Source organism: Heterodontus francisci, chromosome 26 (genome assembly GCF_036365525.1).
Source record: "Heterodontus francisci isolate sHetFra1 chromosome 26, sHetFra1.hap1, whole genome shotgun sequence".
In the NCBI taxonomy this organism is placed as follows: Eukaryota; Metazoa; Chordata; class Chondrichthyes; order Heterodontiformes; family Heterodontidae; genus Heterodontus; species Heterodontus francisci.
The window spans coordinates 18,723,512-18,750,304 of NC_090396.1; the positions used below are offsets into that span (position 1 = coordinate 18,723,512).

At 43.5% G+C, this 26,793-nt stretch overlaps 1 protein-coding gene across 2 annotated transcripts in view; it reads left to right on the forward strand.

Moving 5' to 3' along the window:
- srp68 (signal recognition particle 68) overlaps positions 1-25,951 on the forward strand; it is a 78,426-nt gene extending 52,475 nt beyond the window's left edge. The window contains exons 9-16 of one of the 2 annotated variants that reach the window (XM_068057863.1): positions 965-1,063; positions 4,213-4,283; positions 5,448-5,601; positions 8,547-8,641; positions 14,553-14,682; positions 18,017-18,092; positions 19,452-19,504; positions 24,757-25,951. In XM_068057863.1, the coding sequence (XP_067913964.1) occupies positions 965-1,063; positions 4,213-4,283; positions 5,448-5,601; positions 8,547-8,641; positions 14,553-14,682; positions 18,017-18,092; positions 19,452-19,504; positions 24,757-24,984 (906 nt within the window). In that variant the 3' untranslated portion in view covers positions 24,985-25,951. The remainder of the gene's footprint in view (positions 1-964; positions 1,064-4,212; positions 4,284-5,447; positions 5,602-8,546; positions 8,642-14,552; positions 14,683-18,016; positions 18,093-19,451; positions 19,505-24,756) is intronic. The other variant, XM_068057864.1, reaches the window with a different exon arrangement.
- The last annotated feature ends 842 nt before the right edge of the window (positions 25,952-26,793 follow it).

Genomic DNA, 26,793 nt, shown 5'->3' on the forward strand with positions numbered 1-26,793 from the left:
ACATCATTAGACTAGCTTTTAATTCCAGATTTATTAATTGAATTCAAATTCTACTTTCTGCTGTGGTGGGATTTGAACCCATGTCCCCAGAGAAATACCCTGGTCTCTGGCTTACTAGTCCAGTGACAATACCACTATGCCACCGCCTCCCCAATCTTTTAATTGGGATGGTGTCCTGTGATGCTCTGGGACCAGAATCCTGCAAGAAAATGGTGATCTAAATTGTGATGGATTGTTTTCACTGGTCAGTGAGATGGTAACAGGCAAAAAAAGGATTCTGGGTGGAAGAGTTACTTGAAACTTTCTGCCACAGACTGTTGCTGATCCAAGATCCATTAATTCTTCTAAAAGGGAGTTAGATGTTTGCTTAAAAACGTAGAATATTGAAGGGAAGGCGAGTGAGCAGGATTTGATGAGGTTCATGGAGAAAGACTTTGGTGCGAGCTTTAGCTGAATGGTCAGTTTCTGTGTTGTAGCAGTTGAGAATATAATAAGTGAAGCCATGGTTTTCTGCCTAAAAACCCCTCAAGTGTTCAGAGATGCATTAACCATGATTGGCTGAAACGGGCTCTTTCTAGCAATGCACAGCCTCCTATATCTGCTCCAAGTTTGTCTGACACACTGGGATCAGCTCCATAAATTTTCTCTCCTCTTCTGTCTTTGTGATTCATTTCCACCGGTGCATGCAGGCTGACCTTGCTACTTTTCCCCAAGTGCCCAGCCACGTACGATATTGGGTGGTGAGTGTCGGTATGCTATTCAACTGAATGTTGTGGGAGCTTTAACCCCTCATCTGTCATGCATCTAGGAATGCCTGTTGCATTTAAATGGTTACAAGTAAATGGGAGGGCCCTCTATCCTTGAGCACAACCAAGTATAAAATAAGTTCCATTTGTGTAATTTGGCATAGTGTTCCCTGGACATGACCCCAGTTTGTGTTCTAACTATGTGGTTTGTGTTGCAGACTACAACTGATGAGGCCAAAGAGCGACTGTATGAGAGCCTGTTGAGTGAGTGCCGTGACGCCATCCAGGCAGTCCGTGAGGAGCTGAGACTTGATCCGGTAAGTACGAGAGTGAAGCTGTGGGAGAAATGCAGTAAAAGCTGATGAGGGTCCTGTATTTGCATAACTTTCAGCTGTGAAATAAGAATATTAGGCCATTCAGCCCCTCAAGGGGCTATTCAGTTAGATCATAGTTGATCTGCACCTCAACTCCATTTTTCCACCATTGCTTCGTATCCTTTGATATCCTTACCCACACAAATCTATCACTCTCTGCCTTGAAAGCTCAAATTGACCCCCAGTACCTTCTGAGGGAGAGTGTTCAGATTTCTACTACCCTTTGTGTGAAAAAATGCTTTCTGATTCTACTCCTGAAACTTTGCTACTCGCTCTAATTTAAGATTATATCCTCTTGTTCTTGATTCCCTCACCAGAGGAAGTAGTTTCCCTGTATCTATCCTCTTAAATCCTTTAAACACCTCAATCAGATCTCCCCTCAATCATCGATAGTCAAAGCAAGCCACCTAGGTATTATTTTGGTGAATCTGTTGCACCCACTTCAAAGTCAACATGTCCTTTCTGAGGTGTGGTACTCAAAACTGAACCCAGTATTCCAGATGGGATCTGACCAAGGCTATATACAAAATTCACATCAACAACTAATTATATTTATATAGTGCCTTTAACGTAATAAAATGTCCCAAGGCGCTTCACCGGAGCATTATAAAATAAAATATGACACCAAGCCACATAAGAAGATATTGGGTCAGACGACCAAAAGTTTGGTCAAAGGCGTGCATTTTAAAGAGCGTCTTAAAGAAGGAAAGCAAGGTAGAGGCGGAGAGGTATTCCAGAGCTTGGGGCTGGGGCAACCTGAGGCACGGCCACCATTGCTGGAGCAATTAAAATTGGGGATGCTCAAGAAACCAGAATTAAAGATGTGCAGTTGCCTCAACGGGTTGTGGGAGGAGATTGCAGAAATCAGGATGGGCGAGGCCATGGAGGGATTTGAAAACAGGGGTGATAATTTTAAAGTCAAGATGCGGTTTGACTGGGAGCCAGTTTACGTCAGCAAGCACAGGGGTGATGGGGGAACAGGACTTGGTGTGAGTTCAGACATGGGAAACAGATTTTTGGATGATCTCAAGTTTACGGAGGGTAGAATTATTAGAGATACAGCACTGAAACAGGCCCTTCAGCCCACTGAGTCTGTGCCGACCATCAACCACCCATTTATACTAATCCTACACTAATCCAATATTCCTACCACATCCCCACCTGTCCCTATATTTCCCTACCACCTACCTATACTAGGGGCAATTTATAATGGCCAATTAACCTATCAACCTGCAAGTCTTTGGCATGTGGGAGGAAACCGGAGCACCCGGAGGAAACCCACGCAGACACAGGGAGAACTTGCAAACTCCACACAGGCAGTACCCAGAATTGAACCCGGGTCGCTGGAGCTGTGAGGCTGCGGTGCTAACCACTGCGCCACTGTGCCGAATGTGGGAAGACCAGCCAGGAGTGTGTGGGAATAGTCAAATCTAGAGGTAACTAATGTATGAATGAGGGTTTCAGCAGCACATTTTTTTTTGTATTCGTTCATGGGATGTGGGCATCGCTGGCTCGGCCAACGTTTATTGCCTGCCCCTAATTGCCCTTGAGAAGGTGGTGGTGATCTGCCTTCTTGAACCGCTGCAGTCCTTGGGTGTCGATACACCCACAGTGCTGTTAGGAAGGGAGTTCCAGGATTTTGACCCAGCAACCATGAAGGAACGGCAATATAGTTTCAAGTCAGGATGGTGTGCGGCTAGGAGGGGAACATGCAGGTGGCGATGTTCCCATGCACCTGCTGTCCTCGTCCTTCTAGGTGGTAGAGGTCACGGTTTGGTGAGCTGAGACGGTGAAGTTGCGCGATGTTATGGAGGTGGAAATAGGCAGTCTTGGTGATGGTACGAATAGAGGTCAGAATCTCAATTCAGGGTCAAATTTGACACCAATTTGCAAACAGACGGTTTAGTCTTAGAATGTTGTCAGGGAGATGGATGGAGTTGGTAGCTCGGGAATGGAGTTTGGGACGAGGGCTGAAAATAATGGCTTCAATCTTCCCAATATTTAATTGGAGGAAATTTCTGCTCATCTAGTACTGGATGTCGGATAAGCGGTCTGATAATTTAGCAACAGTGGAGGTATTGAGAGAGGTGGTGGTGAGGTAGAGCTGGGTGTCTTCAGCGTACATGTGAAAATCTGACTATGTTGCCAAGGAACAACATGTTGATGTGCAATAGGAGGGGGCCAAGGATAGATCCCTGGTAGGGATTTTCTCTGGTTAAGATTAGATAGGTAAGAATGGAACCAGGCGAGTGCAGTCCCACCCAGCTGGATGACAGTGAAGAGGTGTTGGAGGGGGATTGTGTGGTAAGCCATGACAAAGGCTGCAGGCAGGTGGAGAGGATGAGGAGGGAAAGTTTACTTTGGTCACAGTCGCATAGGATATCATTTGTAACTTTGAGAGCAGTTTCGGTACTGTGATGGGAGCAGAAATCTGATTGGAGGGTTTCAAACATGGAGTTCACATAGTCAGTGCTCATCTGGGCTGAGATTTGAACTTTGAAATAGAGCAGGAGTTTCCAAGGTGTGTGGATCACTTGGATTTCTGCCACACAGGGCTCAGGGATCAGTGTACAAAGTAAATTGCCTTCCCATTAACTTGCAGACATTTTGAGTTCAGTTTTGATCTGGTCATCGTACAAGTGCTAGAATTGATCTTGGTGCCTTTGGATCAAGGAGAGGGAAATCAATGGGATTCCTGCTCTTAATCACAACAGAAGGTTATGATACATGCTGCAGTTGAATAGCCTCCTGTATCTCATATTTGAATAATGGTCAGCTGGCGAAGATGCTGGACCTTTCGAACCATACGTAGCAAGGATTCAGTGTCTGTGGGCTGGGACGGATAGGTTGGGTGACAATTTTGATCTCTGTGTTGCATTTTTGAGTATTTTGGTGATAGATGAATGAAGTGAAACCAGCAGCTCTGTAGAGATACAGGAAGCATGGGTGTAGGTAGTCTGAGTCAGGGGGGTGGGGAGGGTGCAATTTGTGGTGGACTATAAGGGACATGCAAGAGGATGGCGTACCATTTAAGTCGGAGGGCAGTAAAGTCAGTCGTAGCATTGCTGACAGTTTTTCTGCTGTTTATTCAGGTGCAGAAGCAGCGGGATCGTTCTCTGGAACCTGATTCGGGGAAGGTGTCCACCCTGCAATATCTCCACAGGTATGTGACCTACTCTTAATGCAAAGAGAAGCTTGCCCAAAGGCTTAGCTGGTTAAGGCAGTGAGCAGCTGAGTCATACAGACTAACAAGCTCAACAAGGCTTGTTTGTGTCCAAATGAAGGGTGGGGGTGGAATCAGCTCGGCCTGGCTGTGATGCCCATGCAGTTCAGTAGCCTGCTAGCACGTGCTATCTAGGCTCGTAAAGAATGGCTGCTGGAGAACGCTAGGCATTTCTGGAAACATTGCCTAACAAGGTCACAAGTTTCTTGGAGAAGTGGAAGCATTCAACTGAACTTAATTCATCTAACCCACTGTTATATCTGTTACTTTTTAAATAATTTCAGGGTTTTCCTTTGCACCACTCTGCCCATAAGTTCTATCTAAGTGTTGAACTTCAGTTCTAAGTTTCCTTTTATTTGTTTGAACCTGTCCCTTTGTCCTACTCACACAGTTTAATTTTCCGTGCCACTTACTATTTTATCTCCATCCGTAAGATCACCTCTGCAATACCTGCCTTCTGGGAGAAAATGCCCAGATCTCGAGTTGGCACCTTTATTGAACCACTGGGGAAACGATTGAGGGGATGATGTAAAGATATCTTCAGGATGGTAGCAAAAGATGATGGAAATGAGCACATAATGCTGGTGCACCCCTAGCAACCAATCCCAAAATAAAATTCCCTGCAGGATTGTACTCCACAAGAACATTTGCATTTGTGATAGTCCGCTTAATCCTCCAGCTGGTTGTTCTCTGGTAATCCAGAAACAATAAATTTTCATCCAACACAATAGTAAGTCATTGCAAGATGGAATACAGTTTGGAGGGACGATCTTGCAGTGAGTTGAGATTTAATAAGTAATGTTTTCTTTAGGAACAGGAGACCCTTGGGCCTATTCAGCCATTCAGTTAGATCATGGTTGATCTGTATCTTAATTCCATCTACTTGCTTTTATCCATATTTCTTGATACCCTTAAACTATAAATATCTTGCCCCTCTGTCTTGAAAGCTCCAATGGTCCCACCTGAGGAAATAGTTTCTCTGTATCTACTGTATCGAATCCTTTTTAACATTTTAAACACATTCTTTATTAAAATAAAGAAGTTTGAAAGAGATTTTGTAGGCTACAGTTCATCATGTACTCATTATTGCTTACACCCACACAGCTACCTTACGTACATTAAGCTTTCCACGGCGATAAAACGCAATGTTGCTATGGCTGAAGCCTTGCAGAAGCAACTGAGCGAGCCAATGCAAGACGAGGGGAAACGCGTGCTGCGGCCGCAAGACTTGATCCGACTGTACGACATTATCCTGCAGGTAAGGGACTGGATTGCAAGGAGATCTGTGGCAGTGGTTTGTTTACTTGTAGCAGGAACAGTGACACCATTACTGGTATCGTTGGCTTTCCTCCAGAGTTGGTTTCATATTATTGTGGAATGGTTATAGCACAGGAGGAGGCTGTTCAGCCCGATGTGTCCATGCCAACTCTCTACAAGAGCAGATCAGCTAGTCCCACGCCCCCACACTTTCCCAGCAATTTTTTTCTCCAAGTGCTTATCCAATTCACTTTTGAAAGCCATGATTGAATCTGCCTTCACACTCTCGAGGAATGCATTCCAGATCCTAACCGCTCACTGTAAAAATGTTTTTCTTCTTATCACTGTTGCTTTTTTGCCATTCACCTTAAATCAGTGTTTTCTGGTTCTCCACTCTTCCACCAACAGGAACAGTATCAGCCTATATACTCTGTCTAGACCCCTCATGATTTTGAAGACCTCTATCAAATCTCCTGTAAATCATCTGTAAGAAAAACAGTCCCACCTTCTCCAGTCTAACCTCGTAACTGAAGTCCCTTATCCCATTCTTGTAAACCTTTTCTGCACTGTCTCTAAAGCCTTCACATCCTTCCTAAAGTGCAATGTCCAGAATTGAACACACAACTCCAGTTGAGGCCAAACCAGTGTTTTATAAACGTTCATGATAACTTCCTTGTTTTTGTACTCTCTGCACCTTTATTTATAAAGCCCGGGATCCCGTATGCCTTTTTAAAGCCAAACTGCTACAGTGTATAGTGAACCAGCTCAGTCAGAAATGTTCTGCTATACCGGGTTATGCAAACAGGATGGATGTGAGATTAGCATGACTGCTTGTGGAGGATAAATAACTGGTTGGGCTGAATGGCCTGTCTGCGTGTTGTGAATTCTGTGCAATTTATACCAAAGGCATGACATTTGATTGTTTCAGCAGAACCTCTGGGTGACTGGGGCAAGTAGAACATCTTACTGACCTATGTACCATACGTTGTGGGTCATATGACCACAAATGCTATGCTATTAGAATCAGCCGTGCTTCGCAACTGAATAGGGGAAATAGTTTTATGACGAGTGGTGGATTTTTGAACACCAGCTTGATGTAAATGATTCATGGTTTTGAGTAGCTGGCACACACTAAACTGCCAAAATGCTGTATATTTGCCATTGAAAATGACAATCTGACTCTGGCTGGAGAATTGAGAGTTTCCAGTTGGAGTGCACACCGACAATCAAATGGAGAACTGCAAGATACCACCTCAGTTGACTAGACCACAGAGTTCTGAGAGTTCCTTTCACTGCGTGTTCTAAATGTAGTAAGTGCAACTATAAGAAGAGGTGCATCCCAGTTGTAACTTTTGTTCCTCTGTCCCCAGCTCCCTCACAGGCCTGATTCTATTCATTATGCTTTTCCCCAGCTTGTGTATGTTGTGCCATTTCCTCCAGAGCTGGGAGCAGCACTTGGAGCTATAACTCCAGATGCAGTGCAACAGTGACAGGGACCTCATCTGGCCATGGATAACTTCCTGGCCCAATACCGTCTCCTAGTTCTGCAACAGAGATGTAGGGTGAGCAACAGCTATCGTTCAGCCGATCACCCAACATACCCATAAAAGATGCAAAAACAGATTAGCCCAGGCATGCCTGGGACCTTAGTTGCTGGCCAGTGCAGTGAGGGGCGTGTTTCTCGGCCTGTAATTGGAAGTGTTTTTGTGGTGTCTGGATTTTCCTGAAGGAAATGTAGGGATTACACTTGGGCCCAAGAGGAGAGGTTCATATTTATTTAAGAGGGTCTGTAATTTTTGCAGGAGTTGAGAAAAAACCGTGAGTGAAAGACCAAGTAGTATAGGAGTTGTAGAGAATGGGAAACGTATGAAAGAGATAGCAAGGAAGAGACCGGGTGTGGGGTAGTGGGGAGTAATCAGACTGAGTGAGAGAGAACTAGTTAAGTTTTTGTCTGTAGGTAGCTAAAGGAGATCTCCTCGTATACTACAGGTCTGTTTTGACCGGTGCCTGCCTTTAAAAGGGTGCAAACTGACAGTACCGAAGGCAGGTTGCTAGCTCAGCACCATGGACACAAACACACTCCTTTTCCTTTTAGTTAGTGTTTTAAATGCAACTTCAAAGACCTTGTATACAGTTGGGAATAGGAATTGCATCCTCTGCAGTGAGAACTCAGGCAACAGCCCACACAAGTGGGTATTGGGTGGGGCTGTCAGGAATTGATGGTCTTGCACTGCTTTCAAGGACCTTGGGCAATGTTCCCTCTCAGCTACGCAGTCAAGAGCAACCTGAAAGACCCTGCGCAGGCTGCACACAAGTCAGCCTCTTCAAATAATTGCATGTTAGCGGCCTAGCACAAAGGTTAAAGGGGTGCACACTTAAACAAATCGCTTGCGCACTACAAAAAAATTAGAGGGAATGTTGGTCTCTGAAACTAATCAAAGAATAGTAGCTACTGTTGTGATGGTGTATTTGTTAGTATGTTAAATATAATCTTGTAAATATGTTTGTTAATATGTATGTCATCACAGGAAGTGATGCACTATCACGTAATTCATTTCTTTTGCATAGTCAGTTAGCACGCGTAAGCTGAAGCAACGTTTATGCCTGTCCTTCAGTAAAAGCGAAGTACTGCGGAAGCTGGAAATCTGAAATAAAAACAGAAAGTGCTGGAGGTACAAGAAAGGTCACAGACCTTTCTCCACTGACGCTGCCAGACCTGCTGTGTATGTCCAGCACTTTCTGTTTGTATGCCTGCCCTTCAGCTTCATTTGTATTAGTCTAGAAAGAGGTACTACAACTGTTACCATCCCTAATGCCAACACTTGTACTTAGGACTGCTCAACTGGATGATTCTGGGTACCCAAAGGCTGAAACATAAGGTGCATATGCTGTATCTGAGTAATTTCGCAAACTGTTTCTAACATTGGACATTGTCTTAATGCACAGAATCTGTCAGAGCTGCCCCAACTGTCTGGACTGGAGGATGATAAAAGCTTCCAGGCAGAGGTGGAGCTGAAGACTTTGGTTTACAAGGCCTACAGGTATGTATGGAGGAGGATGAGTTCATTCTCTGCCTCCTCTGTCAAACAGCTGTCACTATAATTCCCCAATTTCCTCCTTTGCTGTACTGAAGGCGCTAACTCCTGCTACAGTCTTGAATCCAAGTAGTCATTCTTCACCTGAGCGCCAAGACAATGAGACACTTTAGGTGATAGAGAATATGATTAAACAGAAAAGAGGGTGTATGATGCATGTCAGTGAATTCTTCAAGAAGCAGGCCAACTACAATAAGTTGAGAGGGGAAGAGGAAAATAAGACTGGCGAAGAGAGAATATGTGATTAGAATGGCAGTTAATATAAAAGGGAACCCAAAAATCCAGTATGTAAATAGTAAGCAGGTAGTAAGAGGCAGGTGGGTCCTATTAGGGACAAAAAAGACGATATATGCTTACAGGCACAGAGCAAGACTAGGATACTTAATGACTACTTTGTATCGATGTTTACTAAGGAAGAGACAAAATGTTGGTAGAAGCGCAGATGGTAGAGCTAATGGATAGGGTGATAAGTTGCCTGGTTCAGATGGCTTGCATCCCAGGTTGCTAAAGGAAGTGGGAGTGGAGATAGGAGAAGGACTTGCCATAATCTTCTGATCTTCTCTAGATACTGAGAGGTGCTAGAGGATTGGAGAGTGGCAAATGTGACACCCTTATTCAAGTAACTACAGGCTGGTCAGTTTAACATTAGTGGTGGGTAAGGTTTTAGAAACAATAATCAGGGAAGAAATTAATAGACACTTGGAGAGGTTTGAGTTAATTAAGGTGAGCCAGCACGGATTTGTTAAAGGAAGATCGTGTTTGACTAATGTAATTGAATTTTTTGATGAAGTAACCGAGAAGGATGATGAAGGGTATGCACTATACAATGGATTTCATCTATATGGATTTTTTTTTTTAAATGTTGACAAAGTACCACATAAAAGGCTGGTTAACGAAATTGAGGCTTATGGAATAGGAGGGTCAGTGTCACCTTGGACAAAAAAATTGGCTTAAGGACAGAAAGCCACGATTTGTGGTAAATGGTTGTTTTTCAGACTGGAGGATGGTAGACAGTGGTGTTCACCAAGGGTCAGTGCTAGGACAACTCCTTTTGATATATATAGCTGACTTGTATCTTGGAATACAGAGCAAAATTTGCCAATGATACCAAGCTTGGAGGTTTGATAGACAGTAAGGATGATACCAATCAACTGCAACAGGACATAGATAGGCTAGAAGAATGGGCAAACAAGATGGAATTTAATACAGAGAAGTGTGAGGTGATGCATTCTGGCAGAAGGGATAAGGAGAGGCAACATAGACTGAATAACAGTTCTAAAGAGCATGCAGGGACAGGGTCCTTTGGGCTTCATGTGCATGGACATTTGAAGATGGCAGGATGCACTGAGAAAGTAGTTAGTAAAGCAAAAGGGGTCTCGGGCTTCATAAATAGAGGTATTGAGTACGAAAGTTGGGAAGTTATGCTGAATCTCTAGAGCTTTGGTTAGGCCCCAATAAGAGTATTGCACCTGTTTTGGTCACCACATTTTAGGAAGGCTTTGTTTTTATTCTTTCATGGGATGTGGGTGTCATTGGCAAGGTCAGCATTTGTTGCCCATCCCTAATTTCCCTTGAGAACGTGGTGAGCTGCCTTCATAAACTGCTGCAGTGCATCTGTTGCGGGTACACCCACAGTGCTGTTAGGGAGGGAGTTCCAGGATTTTGATCCAGCAACAGTGAAGGAATGGTGATATTTCCAAGTCAGGATAGTGTGTGGCTTGGAGGGGAATTTTCAGATGGTGGTGTTCCCACACGCCTGCTCCCTTCTTCTTTGATGTGAGGGTCCTTGAGAGGATGCAGGAGAGATTTAGCAGAATGGTTCCAGGAATGAGGGATTCCAGCTACCAGGTTAAGTTGGAGAAGCTGGGGTTGTTCTCTTTGTAACAAAGAATGAGGAGAGATTTCATAGAGGTGTATAAAATTACGTCTGGTTCAGATAATGTAGGGAAAGTAAAGCTGTTCCTAGTAGCTGATTGTACAAAGACTAAGCAATACAGGTTTAAGATTTTGGGCAAGAGATGCAGGAAATGTGAGGAAGAACTTTTTTACACAGGTAATGACCTGGAACCCGCTGACTACAGGGGTGGTAGAAGCGGAGATGATCAATGATTTCAAAAGGAAAATGGAAAATAAAGTAGCAGGGCTATGGGGATAGAACAGGGAAATGGGACTGGCTGGATTGTCCTACAGAGATAGCACAGACTCGTTGGGCCAAATGGCCTCCTGTGCCTCAATGACTGTGACTCTATATGGCTCTGTGTGAAATTTTGCTTTATAACACTCCCGTGAAGCACCATGGAATGTTTTATTATGTTAAATCTGCTATATAAATGCAAATTCTTGTTATTGTCAATAAATTTTGTTTATTTTGTTTGGTGTTAAGTCCTGCCCTGAGTCCCACCCTGCCTCCAACTCATTGACAGTGTTGTCAATAGTTACTTTGATTCTAATTAGATTATATCATTGCACAGTAAACCAGTGACGGATGTTAATTGTTTCGAGCAGTTGGGTGTGCCTGGTGATTTGTTTACCCGTGCACACTCTTATTTCTGATATTTTACGCAGAGGCAAAGGAGTAGAAGTTAACTTCCAAGCTCCCCATTTTAAGTGGAATTTTAAATGAAGCTGTGCTTCTAACTTAAGAAATGCAATGTAGCGTGGAAGCTACAGACTGAAAGACAACATTTCTGTTATGCTGATCTTGGAGTGCAGAGGTTCAGACATTCCAGTTAATTTACTAACAGAATATTCTGAAAGCACACTAGCCAAGTGAGTAACTGATAGAAGTGACAAGTTAACATTTCAGATGGGGAAATTCTGATTGACGTTCCTACCATTGTATTCCAGCATTTGCTGCTTTTATTTCAGGTTTTGAACACTTTAATATGCAATTAAAATGGTACAGCAGTATAGTATGACATATTTATGTTGATTAAAATCCAATAACACAATCATATGTTTAGATTGTCAACTGCAGTTTCAGGTCACCCTCACAGTTTGAGGCAGAGCACCACATCTTCAGGGTCGTGTTTCTTTGAAGCCAGGCAGTACACTGAGGAGTTCCAAGCTGTGGATGGACTGTTCACTGAAACAGCTCAACTGTTTTCTCCATTGCAGGGTCTCTAATACACATCTCAACTGTTTTGAGTCTCTAATGCTTAGTCAACTACCCTTCAGTCCTATTACTCTAATTTCTTTTTCCATCAGGTTTCCCCGACACCCCTTTCTCTCTTGAAGTATGCTGCATGAGTGGTGGATGACCCTGTGTAGCTCATATTTAAGTTTAGGCATTGATTGGTGAGGTGACTGAATCCATGATAGACTTGGCTGTAGAATGCAGCTAGGTGTTGTGTAGCCAGGTGTTAACCCTTTAGTCCTGTCTATGCATTAAGATGTAATGTGCCTACGTTGAAATAAATTGGAGTAGAATTATTAAGGATTGTGTTTAAAAATGTATCCTGGAACAAAGCTGAATTTAAATTAAACAAATAATGTAAGTGCTTTATTATCGGCTTGGCAACCACACCCAGGGAATAAATGCCCTTGGCTGAATACCAAATAAAGATGTAGGCCTTGGAATTTCCCAGGCCCTGCTCCATCATTGTAAGTATGACAGGGCGGGATGGAGCTTCTACCTGTCGGACTGCTCTGCCTCTGACCTCACCCCAAATCTCTGGTGGGGTCACATCTGTAAAGGGAGTGAGCACCTGCACCATTTTCAGCATTCCCGTGACTTCTATCATACAGAGGGCCAAGTGTTTCTCAGTGGCACTCCGGTTGGTGTGAGGGGAGGTCATGCCATAGAACTTCATAAATTCAAAATAAATGATAGGATTTTAAAGTTGCCTTTAGGAAACTGGTTTTGTAGATTTTTTTTTTCACCCCACTTCTGTCGGATTGGTGTTGGCCCCCATTTCCAACAGAATTTCAACAGGATAGGAAAAGGGTGGCAGCCCAGCAGGACTAGGTCTTGCCCCAAATTAAGTTAGTCCAGCCAGCTTGCACTGCCATAATAGGAATCCTGCAGCCAGAGTCCTCCAGTAGCTGTTTGGCTGAGCTGGTGGTGCAAGTCTGAAGGTTGAGTATTCAAGTCCACTGTAGGACTTGGCACCTAACCTAGACTGATACGCCTGTGCACTACTGAGGGAGTGCTGCATCATTGCCATCTTCTGGATGAAGAATTAAACCATGGCCGCATCTAACAAATGGATGTTAAAGATCCCATGGTGCTAGAAAAGAAGTAGGAGCAAGAATAGGCCCCTTGAGCCTGCTGTACCATTCAATAAGATCATGGATGATCTGATTGTGGCCTTAACTGCAATTTCCTACCTGGTCCCCATGACCCTTTACTCCCTTGCAGAACAAAAATCTGTCCAGCTCAGCCTTGAATGTATTCAATGACCCAGCCTCCACTGCTCTCTGGTAGAGAATTCCAAAGATTAACAACCCTCTGAGAGAAGAAATTCCTTCTCGGCTCTGTCTTAAATGGGAGACCCCTTATTCTGAAACTGTGCTTCGTGTTCTAGCTTGCCCTATGAGGGGAAACGTCCTCTCAGTATCTACCCTGTCAAGCCCCCTCAGAATCTTATATGTTTCAATAAGATCACCTGTCATTCTTCTAAACTCCAATGAGTACAGGCCCAACCTACCCAATCTTTCCTCATAAGGCAACCCCTTCACCCCAAGAATCAACCTAGTGTACCTTCTCTGAACTGCCTCCAATGCAAGTATATCCCTCCTTAAATAAGGAGACCAAAACAGTACGCAGTACACTAGGTATGGTTTCATCAACGCACTGTACAGTTATAGCAGTACTTCCCTACTTTTGTACTCCATCCCCTTGAAGTAAAAGCCAACATTCCATTTGCCTTGCAAATTACTTGCTGTACCTGCATGCTAACTTTTGTGACTCCTGTACGAGGACACCCAGATCCCTCTGTACCACAGCATTCTGCAGCCTCTCTCTATTTAAATAATATTCTGCTTTTCTATTTGTCCGCCAAAGTGGACAACCTCACATTTTCCCACATTATGCACCATCTGCCAAATTCTTTGCCATTCACTTAACCTACCTATATCCCTTTGCAGTCTCTTTGTGTTCTCCTCACAACTTGTTTTCCTACCCATCTTTGCAGTGTCCACAAATTTGGCTACCATACACTCAGTCCCTTCATCAGACTCATTTAATATAGATTGTAAGTAGTTGAGACCCCTGCTATTTACAGTTTACCAACCTGAAAATGATCCAATTATCCCGACTCTTTCCTGTTAGTTAGCCAATCCTCTATTCATGCTAAATGTATTACTCCTAATACCATAAGCTTGTGTCGTAACCTTTTATGTGGCACCTTATCGCATGCCTTTTGAAAATCCAAATACACTACATCTGCTGGTTCCCCTTTATCCACCCTGCTTGATACATCCTCAAATAACTCTCATAAATTTGCCAAACACAATTTTCCTTTCATAAAACTATGTTAACTCTGTCTTGGGTCTGTTTCCCAAAAGGGCAAGGAGTTCTCAGTGGCTTGGCCAACATTCATCTCTCAACCAGTATTACCAAAACAGCTTAACCGATCATTCAACTGATTGCTACTTGTGAGATTCATTGTATATGAAGCGCTTTGAGAGTTATGACATGGTGCTATATAAATATAATTCCATCTTTTCACTGACGTCGTTACCCAGAGACTGGTGTGTCAGGAGCTGAAATCATTTGAGATCATCAGTAGCCATCACATCAGTGGTTTGTCCCTGTCCATTTGTTTTCTGAAGTACTGCAGAGCTGTATAATGCGTTGTGGTTTTGGGAAAGGGGTTGTTATCTACATTGGTCTCAATGTCCTCTCTTTTTCCAGGTGCTTTTTCATTGCTCAGTCCTATGTACTTGTGAAAAAGTGGAGTGAAGCTCTGGTTCTATATGAGCAAGTCCTTAAATACACTTCCGAGGCACAGACCCAGACCACGAAATTTACAAATAATTTACAGGTACAGCATTAGTAAATGCCACATTTTGTTGAGAGACCTGGTCATTTATTAGTGTTTTCAGATAATGGCAAAAGGACAGCAAGTAATGCAATTACATTGCGGCCTTCTTCCATCGGATGATTCAACACATCTAAATGCGCCTCATGATTAATCAGCCAGCAAAACTGCAGCAGCAGGTCACACTCTATGCCTTGATATTTTCCCTGGCCCTTTGCTTTGTTGAGCGGATTATGAGCTATGGAATCCAGATGCAATGAGATGTCATCTTTGAGAAAAGGCCATCAAGCCAGTTCTGTCGTCCTCTCTCATTTACCTCTCCAGGACGTTAAGCACTTATTGGCTATTGCGTTTGCCTACAAAATAATAATGATTATACTTCTAAAGTCCCTGTTACATACTAAGTTTAACCGCACCCCCCCCCCCCCCCCCCTTCTGCTGGCAGAGAATTTGGGACAGTTAGTCAGTGAGGAAGCCCCAGGTCAAAAAGCAACAAGTAAATCTGCCCCTTTCTCATTTCTCCTCACTATTTTCCTGTTACCTCCTTTTCTACTGTGCACATATTTATGTTAGATATAATAGGAACAGAGTTCACTGTGATGCCTCCCATGGTTGAACAGGCTGCTGAGGTTTTTTTAATATCGTACAGGAAGACATTTTTATGAACATACGAGCGTACAAATTAAGGGCAGGAGTATGCCACTCAGCCCCTTGAGCCTGCTCCACCATTCAACAAGATCATGGCTGATCCAATTGTAACCTCGACTTCACATTCCCACCCACCCCCGATAACCTTTCACCCCCCTTACTTAGCAAGAATCTATCCACCTCTGCCTTAAAAATATTTAAAGACTCTGCTTCCACTGCCTTTTGAGGAAGTAAGTTCCAAAGACTCACGACCCACAGAGAAAAAATTTCTCATCTCTGTCTTAAATGGGTGACCCCTTATTTTTAAACAGTGACCCCTAGTTCCAGATTCTACCACAAGGGGAAACATCCTTTCCACATCCACCCTGTCATGACCCCTCAGGATCTTGTATGTTTCAATCAAGTCACCTCTTGCTCTCCTAAACACCAAAATATAAGCCTAGCCTGTCCAACCTTTCCTCGTAAGACAGCCCGCCCATTCCAGGTATTTGTCTAGTAAACCTTCTCTGAACTGCTTCCGACGCATTTACATACTTCCTTAATTAAGGAGACCAGTACTGTACACAGTACTCCAGATGTGGTCTCACCAATGCCCTGTATAACTGAAGCATAGCATCCCTACTTTTGTATTCAATTCCCCTTGCAATAAATGATAACATTCTATTCGCCTTCCTAATTACTTGCTGAACCTGAATACTAACCTGATGTAATTCATGCACTAGGACTCCCAGATCCCTCTGCATTTCAGAGCTCTGCAATCTCTCCATTTTGATAATTTTTTTTTTATTCTTCCTGCCAAAATGGGCAATTTCACATTTTCCCACATTATACTCCATTTACCAGCTCTTTGCCCACACATTTAACCTATCTCTCTCCCTTTGTCGCCTCCATATGTCCTCTTCACAACTTGCTTTCCTACCTAGCTTTGTGTCATCAGCAAATTTAGCAACCATACCTTCGGTCCCTTCAATGAAGTTGTTTATATAAATTGTAAAAAGTTGAGGCCCCAAATCTGGTCCCTGTGGCACATCACTTGTTACATCTTGCCAACCAGAAAATGACCCGTTTATGCCTACTCTGTTTCTGGTTAGCTAGCCAATCTTCTATCCATGCCAATATGTTACCCCCTACACCATGAGCTTTTATTTTCCGCAATAACTTTTGATGTGGCACCTTATCAAATGTTTTCTGGAAATCTAAGTACAGTGCATCCACTGGTTTCCCTTTATCCACAGCACATTACTTCTTCAAAGAACTCCAATAAATTAGTTAAACATGATTTCCCTTTCACAAAATTGTTAACTCTGCCTGATTACCTTGCATTTTTCTAAGTGCCTTGCTATAATTTCTTTAATAATAGCTTCTAGCATTTTCCCTAAGACAGATGTTAAGCTAACTGGCCTGTAGTTTCCTGCTTTCTGTCTCTCTCCCTTTTTGAATAAAGGAGTTACATTTGTTATTTTCCAATCTAATGGAACCTTCCCCAAATCTATGGAATTTTGGAAAATTAAAACTAACCCATCAGCTATCTCACTAGTCACTTCTTTTTGGACCCTAGGATGAAGTCCATCAAGATCGGGGACTTGTCAGCCTGCAGCTCCAACAATTTGCTCAGTACCACTTCCCTGGTGATTGTAATTTTCTTGAGTTCCTCCCTCCCTTCCATCTCCTGATTTACAGCTATTTCTGGGATGTTACTTGTATCCTATATAGGGAAGACCGATGCAAAATACCTGTTCAATTCCTCTGCCATCTCCTTATTTTCCCTTATTAACTCTCCAGACTCTCTTTCTATAGGACCAATGCTCACTTTAACACTTTCCTTTTTTTTTACATATCTATAGAAACTCTTACTATTTGTTTTTATATTTCTAGCTAGCTTTCTTTCGTACTCTAATTATCACCGGACCTTTCTGACAAGCTCCCATTATTTTTTCCTTTATATTCTCTCCTACAGTGTGGTTGCTGTTAAGGGGCCTGTACACCACTCCCACGAGTGACTTCTTACCTTTATCATTTGTCATCTCTACCCAAACCGCTTCTGCATCCTGGTTTCCTGAACTTAGGTCCTCCCTCTCGTGCTAATACCATCGTTAATTAACTGAGCAACCCTTTCACCTTTTCTTAGCTTCTTGTCCTTCCTAAAGTCATTGCAGAATTTTCTCCTACTTAAGTTTTGAATGTACTTTGCTAAATTTTCTGTGCTTCATGTTGCAATATAATTGTACATAAGTACCAGTTATTACAGTCGCTGAATTTAATATCTACCTCTGAATTGAGTGAACAGTATGTACTGTAACAATCTAGTATGAGTAAAGGTAATTGTTAACTTTCTGATCACGCAACTGCACATAAGTACAGTATCTACATCACGATGGATAGTGGTGCTTACAGGAACTGTTGTGAAACAGTTGAGAAGGGCCGAATTGCCTACTCCTGCTCCTATTTTCTATGTTTCTATAGCTCTTGGGTCTAAAAGGATCAAAGGTTATGGGACGAAAGCAGGAACAGGTTACGGAGTTGGATGATCAGCCATGATCATAATGAATGGTGCAGCTGGCTCGAAGGGCCAAATGGCCTACTCCTGCTCCTATTTTCTATGTTTCTAAAAGATCCTATAAAAACCCTAAGCTTAACTCTGACCATTGGTACAGAAATATTAGAGTAACGCTGTGCTACTTTTGTGCAGGATCTCCCTGACGTGAAGGAACTAGCTGCCCGAGTTAATGCTGAGAAATACTCTGTACAGGCAGCTGCCATTTTAGGTGAGTGCACTCACTGGCTGAGTGGGCATTTGGTCGTACAATATAATAGTTGTCTCAATATATATGAAACTTTTGCTGAAAATGGAAATGGCAACTTTGGGACAGAAAGATACTTATTTCTCCACCACTCTTGGCCCCTCCACTGTCTCTAATATGTCTGACTGCTTGTATGACATCCAATACCAGACGAACAGCAATTTCCTCCAATTAAATATTGAGGACACTGAAATAATTGTCTTTAGTTCCCCAGCCCAAAATCCTAGCCACCAGTACCATCCCTATTCTTTGCTACTGTCTGTTGCTGAACCAGGCAGTTTGCAGATGTAGCGTCCTTTTTGACTCTGACACACAGCTCGTCTATTTCCATCACCATAACATCGTGGACTCCATCCCTGCCTCACTTCATCTTCTGCTGAAACCCTCATCCCTTCTTTTGTTGGCTGTAGGTGCAACTATTCAATGTTCTCCTGGTTGGCCTCTCTCCTTGCCCCCTACATAAACTTCAGCTCATCCAAACCTCTGCTGCTGTTATCCCAACACAACAAATTCCATTCATCCATCACCTGTGCTTACTGAGCCACGTTGATTCCCAGTCTGACAGTCCCTCAATTTAAAAATTCTCATCCTTGTTTTTCAATTGCTCCCTATCTCTGTAACCTCCAGGTTATCTCTGCTGCTGTAATTCTGGCCTTTTGCACATGCGCAGTTTTCTTCGCTTTACCATTGTTGGCCGTTCCTTCTGTGCCTAGGCCCCAAGCTCTGGAATTCCCTCCCTAAATCTGTCTGCCTTTCGACCTCTCTCTACTCCTTAAAGATGCTCCTTAAAACTTACCTCGTTGGTCAAGTTTTTGGTTACCTGACTTAATATGCCCTTAAGTGGTTTGGTCTTGAATGTTTGTCGTTAATCGCTCCTGTGAAGTGCCTTGAGGCATGTTACTATGTTAATGGTGCTATATAAAGGCAAGATGTCGCTGTTTGGGCTTGTATATAATGAAAAGGGTGTTGAGATTCTTTGTGCTGTATATATTGGAGAAAATAATGAGATTCTTAGCTTTGTACTGAAAAGAGTAAAGAGGTTCTTGGCTCTATATTTAAAGGAGGGGTTAAATTGATGTCTGTATGGAAAAATGAATGGAATTACTTCCCTTCTATTTATTGATGAGTAATAGCTACATAACAGCAGAAGGTGACTGCAGTGGTATTACCATCTGTACCTAGGATAATTGCCCCCTAACTATTTTAGGGAGCACACTGATAGAGTAATAGTGCCACTATATATTCACTATATTACTGTCCCGATGCACATCAGAGAATTGTGATTTCCTTATGATATTCAATCTTTTTATCACCCCACCATAGACACAGAGGATGTCTCTGAGATGGTGTCACAGCTTCAGGTCAAAGACAACAAGGTAAGGGATTCCCAGTCATTCATGGCAGCTTTCACTAGAAGAAATTGCTTCACGGCTTCAAATCTAAATAGATCGTTAGAAATAATGAGCAAAATCAAAATTCTAAATCTCCATTTGTTCAGTAAAATTAACTACGTAAAGCGTATGGCAGAGTATCTTGAGACTGATAAAGTTGTGATGGTTGTAGGGAGGCATTGCTGCCATTTTCAGACAGCTGCTCAAGATTTCTGTTGTGATCCCTTTGAGCTCTTCAAGACTATGAAGAGTTATAGTGAGAGCAATTGTTTTCACTGGTGGGTAGGAGGGCACAAATTTTAAGATAATCACAAGAATTAAAGGGGGACTTGGGGGAAAGATGTCTTTAGAGGTGGATGCTTACCGTGAGATTTTGTTGTTGAAGCAGAGTCCATAAATCTTTTAAAGGGCATTGCATGCTTGAAAAAGAGGACTATGAAAGGATATGGGGAGTGAGCATGAGAACAACTCATGGTGCAATATATCGGCACCAACTTGAATTATGGAATAGTCTATTTCTGTGCCATAGCAGTCTTTGATTTAGGGATGTTTGGAATGTTCCATCCCTCCATTGCTGGTCTTACAGGCTGTAAGAAAGATTATGGAGACTGAACCTTGTTTTAGTCTGGATTGGAGGGTAGACCTGAATTATTATTTTATTCTAGCTGTAAGTGGTTCATTGCGCTGGTTTTGCTTTATGCCTATATTTGTGTTTATCAGAATAACTTGCATGTTGGGTTGAGGGCTTTGCCCTTTCACTGGAAGTTGAATCCATTCGTGAGGATAAGAAAAGCCAACTGGTCTTGTGCAAAATAAGGTTTGGTCGTTTTAAATGAGATCTATAACACCAAACTGCCCGAGAGCGTGAATATAATTCTTGTGGCTGACATTAGCTCTGCACAAACCAATCTGGTTTGGTTTTTACCCTCTTACACCATCAGGGGAGCTGAAAGTGGGAGTTTTTATGCCAATAATTCTGCCTACAGTGAATTGCCAATCTTACTGTGCTATTCGGTAACAATACAACAAAAATCTGGTGCTTCTCAGAGGGAGGAAAATCTGAGCAAATAACAGCCGGCCAGTCATATGTTGACCGAGGCCTGACTGTAGCCCACTTGTCCTTTAAGCCCAGGAAATGGTGAGTAGCACAGGAGCACCTAAGGGAGGCAAGAATCCATGTTGGCAGAATATCTTGTTTTTCATTCTTGCTAATCTCAGCAAGGAGGATAATGTCAGAGGTGGCTTTGGGTACTGTTCCGTGCCTTTGCGCGGAGCAATGTGACAGGAGAGTAAGACCTTTAGATAAAAATGCCAAAGCCAAGGAACAGGCTGCCGATCCTCATGGCAGCCTGCCTCTAGGAAAGTCGTCCAAGGCAGAACAGCATTGGGGAGCTTCCCACTGCTTTCCCAGTTCACCCGGCCTTCAAATTCCTCTCCATGGGGCGGGGAATTGTCTTTCTCAATTATTGTCAGGTTTGATTTTTCATCATGTCCCAATAAAGCTACAGTTGACATCTAAGCTATTGAGAGGGATCCTTTTTTAAAATCGAGGTTAACTTTCGTTAATAATTTACATCCTTATGGTTTCTCAAACTTCAGCTTATATGGTTTACAAAAAAAAATTGAATACATTTTATACAGTGGTTCTGCTCCAACGATGTCATTCATCCCTTCTGTGATGCAACAACATCGGGCGGCACAGTGGCGCAGTGGTTAGCACCGCAGCCTCACAGCTCCAGCGACCCGGTTCAATTCTGGGTACTGCCTGTGTGGAGTTTGCAAGTTCTCCCTGTGTCTGCGTGGGTTTTTCTCCGGGTTCTCCGGTTTCCTCCCACAAGCCAAAAGACTTGCAGGTTGGTAGGTAAATTGGCCATTATAAATTGCCACTAGTATAGGTAGGTGGTAGGGAAATATAGGGACAGGTGGGGATGTGGTAGGAATATGGGATTAGTGTAGGACTAGTATAAATGGGTGGTTGATGGTCGGCACAGACTCGGTGGGCCGAAGGGCCTGTTTCAGTGCTGTATCACTAAACTAAACAACTTGCCTTTACATAGCACCTTTAGCATATTAAAAAGTTCCACGGCACTTCACAGGAATGATTATTAACCAACCACATAGAGATATCAGGTCAAGATGTAGGCTTTAAGGAATGTCTTAAAGGAGGATAAAGAAGTAGACAGTCAGGAGAGGCTAGAGAGGGAATTCCAGAGCTTCGGACCTAGGCTACTGAAGTCACAATCACCAATAGCGGACTAAGAAAATAGGGGATTCACAAGAGGCTAGAATTGGAGGAGTGCAGAGATCTCAAAGGGATGTGGGACTGAAGGAGTTCCCAGAGATAGGGTAGTGTGGGGTGAGGCTATGGAGGGATTTGAAAACTAGGATGAGAATTTTAAAATCAAAGTGTTGCCGGACCGTGAGCCAACGTAGGCCAGCAAGCACAAGGATGATTGAATGGGGCTTGGATACAGGCACCTGACTTCTGGATGAGCTCAAGCATAGGTAGGGTGCAAGGTGGGAGGCTTTGCCAGGAGGGCATTGAAATAGTGGGGTCTAGAGGGGTTCAGCAGGAGATGAGTTGAGGCAAGGCAAGACGGACGATGTTAACACAAGTGGTCTTCATGGAGAGGATATGGTGTTGGAAGCTCAGCTCGGACAGGTAGCATGCCAGGGTTGCGAACAGTCTGGGTCAGCCTCGGAGTGGCCAAGGAGAAGGATGGAGTTTATGGCAGGGACCAAAGACAATGGCTTCGAGTTTCCCAGTATTTAATTGGAGGAAATTTCTGCTTAGCCAATACTGAATGTCAGACAAGCACTGTGACAGAGGTTGAGAGAGGTAGTCGTGAAGTCGATTTTGGTCTTATCAGCATGCATGTGGAACTTAGTGTGTTTTTGGTTGATGTAGCTGAGAGGCAGCATGTAGGTGAGTCAAGAGTAGGTCCTTAGGCACTTTAGAGGTAATGGTGTGGGAGTGAGAAGGCAATGCATGCAATTCTCTGGCTACAACTGGTAGATAGGAATGGAACCAGGTGAGGGCAGTCCCACCAACCTGGACAACAGAGGAAAGATATTGGAGGAGGATGGTGTGCCAACCATGTCAGAGGATGCAGGTGGGTCAAGGAGGATGAGGAGGGATAGGTTACCACAGAAACATAGAATGTCATTTAAGAGCAGTTTCAGTGCTGGGGCAGTGGGAAACCTGATTGGAGGGTTTCAAACATCCAATTGTGGGAAAGATGGGCAAGGATTTGGGAGGTAACAACACATTCAAGGATTTTGGAGAGGAAGGGGAGTTTTGAAATGGGGCAGTAGTTTGCAAGGACAGAGAGATCAAGGTTGGGTTTTTGAGGAGCGGGTGAGGACGGCAGATTTGAAGGGGAGAGGGAAACAATATTATCAGCTAACATGGGGGTCATGAGAAGTTAGGTGGTCATCAGTTAGGTGGGAACATGGTTGAGGGAGCAGGAGGTGGGTCTCTAGACAAAATGAGCTCAGAGAGCCTGTGGGGAGCTAGGAGAAAAACTAGAGAAAGATGCAAATTCGGGGCCAGGGCAGCGTGGAACCTTAAGGGAGTAAAAAAAAAAAAAACACCTTTAGGTTTACCAGGATGAGGCCTGGTCTGGAGGGCATTAGCTATGAGGAGAGGTTGGATAAACTGGGATTGTTTTCACTGGAACGACGGAGGTGGAGGGGCAACATGATAGAGGTTTACAAAGTTATAAGTGGCATGGACAGAGTGGATAGTCAGAAGCTTTTTCCCAGGGTGGAAGAGTCAGTTACTAGGGGACATAGGTTTAAGGTGAGAGGGGCAAAGTTCAGATGGGATGTGCGAGGCAAGTTCTTTACACAGAGGGTGGTGAGTGTCTGGAACTTGTTGCCGGGGGAGGTGGTGGAAGCAGGTACCATAGAGACGTTTAAGAGGCATCTTGACAAATACATGAATAGGATGGGAATAGAGGGATACGGACCCCGGAAGTGCAGAAGGTTTTAGTTTAGGCAGGCATCAAGATCGGCGCAGGCTTGGAGGGCCGAATGACCTGTTCCTGTGCTGTACTGTTCTTTGTTCTTTTGTTCTTTGGGAGGTTTTGGCTGGTGAGATAGGCAAAGGGAGGGAAGCAGCAGAGGTAGTACAAATTCAAGGGAATTGGATAAGCACCTGAAGAGAAAAGATTTGCAGGGTTATGGGGAAAGGGCTAAGGGGTGGGACTAGCTGGATATAATGGGCTGAATGGTCTGCTTCCATGCTGTAACATTCTACGATTCTATGCAATGAAGCTATTCGGTGTCTTGGAACAGTTGCAAGCATGCTCTGAGTCAACCCTCCCTCTTTCGCCCACCCCCCCACTCTCAATATCCCTGCTGTCGTTCATCAGTCACGCTCATTAGGATCAAGGAGCACAGAAAAGGGCCATTTTAAAGGCCTGCTCAGGTCGCGACAAAGAACCCACCCCGAGCCCAACCCGACCATCCCTTCAGTTACCTTCCGACTCGGAACCTCCAGGAAGTTGCAGCGTGTGCGTGATGACGTCATAGAGACGTCATTCGCTCACTGTGCAGACTCAGTTTCATCCCAGACTCCCAGCTCAGGTAAGTTTTTTTTTTTTTTTTTTTTAATTTTTAATACTTACCAGCAGAGCACTTACCCTGTGTGTCCGGCCCAACCCGAGCCCGAAAGCCAGACGCATGTCGGGGTCGGGTAGCAGGCCTTTAGGCCATTTGGCTCATTGTGCCTGTGTCAGCTCTTTGAAAGAGCTATTCAATTAGTCCCACTCTTTCCCCGTAGCACTGTAAATTTTTCCTTTGAAGTACTTACCCTTTTGAAAGTTACTATTGAATCTGTTTTCACCACCCTTTCAGGCAGCACGTTCCAGATCATCATAACTCCTGGCATTTTAAAAAAAAGTTCTCCCCTCTCCCAGGTTTTTTTTTGCCAATGACAATACACACTGACCTTGGTCAGTGCTGAGTTGGTTCATCTCATTACTTCAGTATGAGTAACTATTTTCAAGAAAGGGAAATTGAAAATTGGAGAAATTTTTAAAAATGTAGTGTGTGGTTTTAGATGACTCCTAATTGACATTCTAGTAAAGTTCAGTGTGTATCCAGATCACCCACCAGGACTGCTGATCTCACCAGTTCACACATTGTGATCGTACCTCCTGTGATCACTGTTAAGCTGTGTTTGTGCATGTTAGAGCTCTGGTTGTAACCTTGTGACTCTACTTCTCTTGCAGCCTCTGAGAGAGTGTTTGGACGTCTTCCACATCGAACCTTCTCTGGTCACTAAACATGCCAATCTTGTACGGTTCCCACCTGACTTCCAGCCAATCCCCTGTAAGCCCCTGTTCTTTGACCTGGCTCTGAACCATGCAGCATTCCCAGCCTTAGAGGACAAAGTGGAGCAGAAAGGGAGAGGGGGCCTCACTGGCTACATCAAAGGTTTCTTTGGCTTCCGTGGCTGAAGTTTGGAATGGCTGGAAGGGATTAAAACGCTGTTTTGTCTCATAACGATCCATGTCTACTTTTGCATCTCTGAATGGAGTTTAATGCTTCAAATGTAATCAGAAACCATGGAGAAACCTAGGGGTGCACAGCAGACTGAACTGAACAGTGATGCTAGTCTTTCAAGATCCTTACTGATTTCTGCTCGGGTTCTACAATCCATTCAACCTAATCCTCCCAACTGCAACACTGACTGGTCCTTGTTTCCCATGAACTTACCTGTGAAAGTACCCATTATAGGCTCAATCTCTGTCTGAAATTGGAGAAAGTAAAGTTCCTAATGCACAGAACCCTCAAACTGTCTTTAAAACAAAAATTTGTCTTTCAGTTTACTTTGCCTTGAGGACTATGCCAAATACAAGCAATTCTACTTCAACACACCTGCTCAAACTGGGAGCCCAAGCAAAAGCAGTATTTTGCTTCTCTTTCTCCTAATCACGTCTGTCAGCCTGCCTCTGCTTGTTGGCCAGGAGCAGCAAGAATTTGGGGTGTGCTATTGTAAATTGGTGTGGCTTCCTCCCCTTTTACGTTTAGTTTCTTTAAATGCAGTTGAGAAGAAAGTGATTAAGTGGAAAAACATTCAGATAAAGTTCAGTTATGGAGACTGTTTAATATATGTTGCATGTTACGTTCATTCTTCCTTTCTCTGTTCTCCCTAGAAGGACTTAAACTAGCCCTTTGTAGTAAGTTAGCATACTACACATGGTATGTACATAACAAATCATTTACTTTCTACTATATACTGTATCAATGTGGCCCTTTTGTATTTTAAGCATTATTAGGTTTTGAAACACTTGTTCTGTATGTTGCGTGTGTACACCTTTTGCAAGGGCCATGTTGCTTCAGATCCTAGTTTCACACAACTGTTTGTCTAGTCTGTCACTGACGCCCTGATTTTTGAACGAGACAATAAATTTGAAGAGTGAACGCCTGGTTTAAGTAGCCCCCATCCCTCGTGTCTGGTCAAAAACCAGCCATCCTAGTTTCACGTGTTCTCAAACAGGACACATGGTGAAAAGAGGTCACTGGAGAAACCTGAAGCAACACATTGTACATCTGCAGCAATTCCAGGTAATGTGATACACAGCCACAACCTGGCTGCAAGCCCCAGAAGTGCCCGTCTCCTCTGTCTCTTACTGCTGCTGCATATAGATGGATGTTTTTGAAAGTGAAGAGTTGCTCATTTATAATTCAAATGCATTGGTCCAACAGAAGCTGTCTGATTCTTTAAATGGTTCACAATTGCTGCTGGCCAAATGGACAGCACAGGAAGCCAGTGCGATGCTAGAAGCAGTTCGGTCTGCTGTGTACTGATACAAAGGCACCTCAGCTCCTCTTTTCTCATCAAAGTAATTCATGCCACTGACTCAAAAGTTGAAGATCTTGCCAAATATTTAAAGCTAGACAGCTCTGTTGTCTCTGTTAAAACCAGTGCACAGTGGCGCAGTGGTTAGCACCGCAGCCTCACAGCTCCAGTGACCCGGGTTCAATTCTGGGTACTACCTGTGTGGAGTTTGCAAGTTCTCCCTGTGTCTGCGTGGGTTTTCGCCGGGTGCTCCGGTTTCCTCCCACAAGCCAAAGACTTGCAGGTTGATAGGTAAATTGGCCATTATAAATTGCCCCTAGTATAGGTAGGGGAATATAGGGACAGGTGGGGATGTGGTAGGAATATGGGATTAGTTTAGGATTAGAATAAATGGGTGGTTGATGGTCGGCACAGATTCGGTGGGCCGAAGGGCCTGTTTCAGTGCTGTATCTAAATAAATTAA